Source organism: Opisthocomus hoazin, chromosome 2 (assembly GCF_030867145.1).
Source record: "Opisthocomus hoazin isolate bOpiHoa1 chromosome 2, bOpiHoa1.hap1, whole genome shotgun sequence".
NCBI lineage: Eukaryota > Metazoa > Chordata > Aves > Opisthocomiformes > Opisthocomidae > Opisthocomus > Opisthocomus hoazin.
The window spans coordinates 66,050,143-66,056,142 of record NC_134415.1 but is presented as its reverse complement, the minus strand read 5'-3'; the positions used below and the strand labels follow the sequence as shown (position 1 = coordinate 66,056,142).

Sequence of the window (6,000 nt, the reverse complement as noted above, 5' to 3'; positions counted from 1 at the left end):
GTAGGCACTACTCTCCAGCAGAAGGGCAAAGGCACATTGAGGTAGGTGAATGCTGCATAGAGCATGTTCAGAGTATAGCAGCTACCATGGAAGATTTGGATGAGAGGTGTTTGAATACAGAAATCTGTGTTCTGCACATGGTAAATTATTTCCAAGGGTATGCGCAACAGGCAAAAAGTGAACAAATTTGGCAAAATTAGGAATTGATCTTATATTGATATTTCATTTTAAAAGGAGTTAAAGAACAAAAAAAGTAGCAATATGTTTAAATTTAACTAATTTTCTTACATGTAAACAGGATACTGAACAACCTCCCCTTCCCTCTCCTCCAGAGGGAGTCTCTTTCAGACCTTTTAGCCAACCTAACAGTATTTTTCAAGAAAAAAAATGTAGAACAGAGCCTTGAAATTATGGGGCACTACTTTTTTAACGTTGGATTTAATTTTTAAGATAATCATCATCACCTATGTAGTCCAATTCCACCTTTGATCAATACACTTGTTTTTAAATACAAGAATCTGGCTGGAGCATCACCCTGAACTGGCTGGAACAGCGACATTTTGGAATCACTCTTCTGGCACACCTCTGCTCCCAGACCTCTGCTCCCAGATACCACAGTTCCTTATGAAAACATTTCAGAAGAGTTTCCTGTCTTTTGAGTTAATTCTGACCACGGTATAACTCGTACACACATGTAGAGCTTTAGAGCTGCTACTGCCTACAAACCTGGAATAAAAGTGAGATTAAAGAAAAAAAATTTAAAAAAATATTCTGTCAAGTAAGAGCTCAACATTACATTTTACTGTGGCCCAAATCTCTAAGCTCCATTTTGGTGCTTGGTAGAGGCATTTCTGTTAGTGATTCCTTTTAATAACTGAGAATTCTATCCAACAGTAGTTTCAAAAAACCCAACCAAAACTACGCTCGAAAGCCTCTCTACAGCACATTAAAAAGATCTGCTACAGAACAGGGCAGACAAAGACTTTATTTGTAAAGCAGCACGGCATTTTCAATATTCACATGTGACCAGAATTTTCTTTCGAAATCTCGTGTGAAAGACCCACGTGCTCAGCTGTGGGCAGCTGGGCTTATTGAAACAGAGGACTACAAATCACTGAATAACACAGCTAGGAACAAACCCAGAAAATCTCAAACTCCAGGCCACCTCACTGGGTGGCTTCAGGTCATTTTCCAAAAAGAGAATCAGAGCAATATTAAGTAATGACATTAGAATCTGTCTGTTTTTCTTCAGTATTTAACTGCGAACGTTACTTCAAGGCCTTGGCAAGAAGCAAAATAACGAAGCATTCTTCATCAGGAATGAGGAGATCAGAGACAGCGACACCAGCAATGCTAATGGTGAACAGCCCCGGAGCTGTGACGTACTGAGCGTCACCCCCCCAGGCATTTATGCCGTGCTGTTAAGACGCGAGCGAGGAGCCGAGTCTTCCCAAAGCGCCCAGTCGAGCTGCGGTGAAAGGCTGCTACTCCGTGCCTTCAGACCAGCCATCTGTCACTTCTACAGCTGCTAGTTCTACCTCACCGACCAGCTAAGCATTGCCTCTGATAGTACAAACAACAAAAGCAGTCGCAATAGCAGGCAAAGGAGCTGGCCTTGATTTGATACCGTATTTTATTAGCAAGAACAACATTCAACAAAAGAGAAACTCTTTTTCCCCCTTAAAGAAAGGGGTTTAAACCAAGACTTAAAATTTTAATCCCTTTTCATTTTTTTAGGTTTCTTTTTATTCATACACCTAATTCTACTCTCAGTCCCCTAGGCTTTTAGTTTGTATGTTGAGAAAGGGGAAAATGACAAAGAGGAAACTTTCTCTCCTATTTGAAGAAAACCTAGAATGAATACAGTTATAAATAGTGTTTACTGCAGTCCTGTTAAAAAAGCCTCCACCACCCACATAAGAAGTGAAGCAGGCGTTCTGACGGCTCACAAAAACTCATCAGCATAACTGAAACCTGACCCTCAATAGACGAAGATCAACAGAATTCAAACCTGAGCCTAAATGAATCCTCGAAACTGCAGCTAAATCTTACTGGCTATGTCTCTGCTTTGTTTCTAGCTGTAAGTGACCCTGTACTGATTTTCTAGTACAGAGATTAGAAGAAACCTGAAGAAGAGTTTTAAGCAGACCAGGAGTAGCAAGATGAGTTTTCCATCACAGACTGACTCCTGTTTTAACTATGCAAGAAAAAGAAAATATAAATAGAAGTAAATATTTCAAACAAGTTTTATTTGGTACTTACATGCTATATATAGGTTTGAAGAAAAACTACATATTGTGGACACTTCAAAATATTGTGGCTATGTACATGGAAAACTAAAGAAAGCCAGAAAGGAACCCGGTTCATTTTACTGAAGTCACAAGCTACTATTGAAAGCATTCTGACTGAATGGCTGTTTTTTTCCCTTCCATACAGATATACTGTCAGATGAAGTCTCTTTCATTGCATTTCCATTGCTTTTATCCCATCTGTACAAGATGAACGCTCGGCAGCAGCAGAAAGTAATTTCTTCAAAACTTCTTCAGCTTTTGTCTCAGAGGATTTCTTCTGCTAGCACAGACTTTCTGCACAGCTTCCTACAGGCCTAGCTCATGCTCACTCAAGGCAAGAGCAGGAATCCTAACGGTACGTTCTCCGGCAGCATGAACCCCAACCCTACAAACCTCCATGGCCACTGGCCAGGGATCTGCTCGCTGACTTCAGCAAGAAACGCATCAAGCCCTGGCTGGTGCTTCAGACTCAAACAACCTAGTGAGCTCTATCTGTAACAGCGTTGTTTATCAAAGCACAAAAAGGGGCAAGATTTTACAGCTCTGCCCAACAGCAAAGTGAGGAATGGAACAATGACAGTAGAAATCAGCGTCAAACTATAGAGAAAGCAACTTGCATTGCTCCTCTTATCACTCAAACTGTACTGCTTTATAAAAACCACACGCTACATAAAAAGCACAACCAACCACCATTTTCCCTTTGCTCTGAAATGAGCAAAACCAAAAAAATCACCGAACAAACCTGCTTCATTGTCAAAATCAAATACTTCAGGTTTCACATAGTCTTCAATAGCGTGGTAAGGCAAAGGAAGAGTCCTCCATCATTAGGAACAGCAGCAATTTACAGGACTCAAACCAAGGTATTTCCGTTGTGTGTGTGTGTGTGCACGTATGCATACACATCCTTTGTGAACATGGATGTAACTAAAAAAACCAAGTTTGCAGTATAATTTTACCACATTTTTCTAATTTATTCAATTAAATGATTTCTGTACTGAACAAAATTCATAAATACATCATCTAGGAGAACAATAGGTTTTCCTCTTGTCCATGAAAAAATAACGCTTTCAATTTTTCACATTTTAAAACCTGCCTTGTTTTGTGTTTTTAGAGAAAATGCAAGAAGATCATAGTGACGTCTCAATTTACAGAATGTCCCTGTAGGAATTACATTTACAAGAACCTGATACAGAAGCCTGTACTTTGCCCCCATAATTAGAGTTCTCTGCAATAATATTTAAACCAACAGGTTTAAATAAAACACCCCATTAACTCTACTTGTAGAGCAACGAGGTATTTATTTTTCAAGTACTAGAACCACGAAGTGTAAAAGATTCTTTGCCAATTTTACAATTATGCCTTTTAAACCAACACGCACCTTTTGTAAAAAAAGAATCATTCCCACCACCCAAATCAGCCCATTGCTTTCAGATTCCAGTGTCTCGTGTCTCAAGGAATGCAGAAATATCCATTTACTAACAGAAAAAGCTTGTTGGAAAAGCCATATTAAGTAATGCACGTGAAGCATGATTTTTCTAGTGATGAAAGCTATTGGAAAGGTGATCCAAGTCTATTCCCATCATTTCTTCTGCTGGTTTTACTAAAGTCCTTCCAAAAAAGATATTCAAGAAATCTTTAAAAAACTGGAGAGAAAAAAATAAAACACTCCTTCATAGCATAGAAGAAACTCCACTGACTGCAGAGATGCTCATAATCACCTTTGGTTCTTCAGAAGAAACAATCAGATCACTTCTGCAACAGAAGGTATCAAGAATGACTGGTCAGCAAAGAGTGACAATCCTTACTTTAGAATGCTACACACTTATGCAATTATAGAATTGCAAGATGATTTTTCCTCACATTTTTCTAGTCACAGAAGAAGAAAATGGCAGTCCAATTTAGTTTGTTAAATTAGTATTTGTTTACTTAACATCCTTTAAAAGTTGTGATGTAATTGAGAAAAATCTATGGTGTGCTGCAGACCATCCCTCAGTATTAACTGATGTCAGCGAGAACTTGATGAGGGAAGCGCACCCAGAATTTTACACAGAAGGTAGCTACCTGCTCCCCTTCCGCACGTGCGTATCAGGTACTGCGCTTGCAGAAGCGGAACACGACTGCTGATCATAAGGTAGGAACAGCAGTCGTCACTGTTACCGTTTCCGTTTGAAAGCACAGGGCAAACATTTTCAAGCAACTTCAAAGAGCAGAAAGTGCAGTGAAACTGAGAACCCCCCTCAAACAGAAGGTAAGGCCTCACCATAACGTGCACGGCATCTGTATCTACTCAGCAGGCATAGCTTTACAAATGTATGCTCCTTTCCCCAAATAATACAGGGTTTAAAAAATGCTTAATCAGCTTACATCAATTAAGAGCTCTAGGCCCTCTGTCAATTACAACACATTACAAGTGTTAACAAACCAAGGCAAACCTACCTGCTGTTTGATGTGTTTGCACACTATCTACCTGAGGCAAAAGAGTCCCCTTCTCCTCAAAGGCTAGAATTGGATTCAAAGGAATCTGAGGACTATTGCTTCCGTCGTTGTTCATGGCATCCAGCCGGGATGGTTTAGAACCAATAGGCAGGTTTATGATCTCCTCAAAGTTATCATTCTGCATAGACATTCCATTTTCGTTTGCATTTTTCCCTGGATTGAGATTGCTGAAAGAGAAACACAGGACTTTATCTACAACAGAAACGTAGTTCTTCTCAAAGCAATACTATGACTGGAAAATCCTGCATTCACCCAGAGCATTCTTTAAGCCGTTAAAAACAAAACTATGCTTCTACCACAGCAGAAAAAATTGTTTTTGCAGCCAAGTACTAGATATGCCTTCCCTCAATCACACAGGATAGCTGTTACATTTGGCTACACAGTACCCAGAACTACAGAGAGCTTTAGAGATGCTGCAGTTCTGAGAAGTGACTGCAATGGGAAGCAGTTAAGAACACCCCCCCCAGCACCACCACTGCTAGCTTGAGCCTCCCACCTAATGCAATTTACAGCCTCTGACATCTTTTTCATCTCTCATAACTTTTGCCATGCCCTTTTCCTCTTGATGCAAATCAATGTAATTGCTCTTAGATAAGATCACTGTAATTTTTGTTATTCCTTGGATCCCCCCCTGCCTCCAGTTTTGGAGCAGCCTCTTCCACCTGCCACTCCTCCAGAGAAAAAACTCCTTACCAACACAGTTCTCTCTTCAGTCCCTCCTCCCCTACAAGTGCTTAGGCTGACTTCCAAGGCGCTGCCCAGCTCTGCACTCCTCCCGTTGATCACGCCCAAGCCAGAAGAAACACCTCCCTGCATCCCCGTGTCGCTCTCCACTTCCTTTTTCCATCTCCCACTTGATGGAGATGCTTTATGAGCAAGCTCTTGTACGCCTGCCCCAGCCAGGAGCTGTGCAAGCGCAGACACGCTCCCCAATGGCACGTAATGCTCCTGAGAAGATAAGTGATCATGTCTCACATCCTGCCCCTCTGCCAGAGGGGAGAAACTAAGGTGCTTCTTTAGTAATGGGACCGTAAGCTCCTCGAGAAAGAGCACATACTCAGCTGACGCTCAAAAATCACGTGGTCTTTCACAGGTGCTTCTTAAGGCCCTCAACAGTTAGATCCTGACAACCTGGGGTACCTATTTGCACCACATCATGACTGTTCAAGGTCGTTTGGAAATGCTTCAGCCACAAAGGCTCAGATGCAATTTT

The 6,000-nt window shown here is 41.0% G+C and overlaps 1 protein-coding gene across 12 annotated transcripts in view; it reads right to left on the bottom strand.

Annotated features, from left to right (window-relative positions):
* Window positions 1–2,228: 2,228 nt before the first annotated feature.
* The window catches only part of MAP7 (microtubule associated protein 7), a 122,834-nt gene continuing 119,062 nt past the window's right edge, over window positions 2,229–6,000 (bottom strand). For all 12 annotated transcript variants that reach the window (XM_075413970.1, XM_075413971.1, XM_075413964.1 and 9 more), the window contains 2 exons: window positions 4,728–4,954; window positions 2,229–4,043 (listed from right to left, as the gene is read on the bottom strand). In XM_075413970.1, coding sequence (XP_075270085.1) covers window positions 4,033–4,043; window positions 4,728–4,954 — 238 coding nt within the window. In that variant the 3' untranslated portion in view covers window positions 2,229–4,032. The remainder of the gene's footprint in view (window positions 4,044–4,727; window positions 4,955–6,000) is intronic.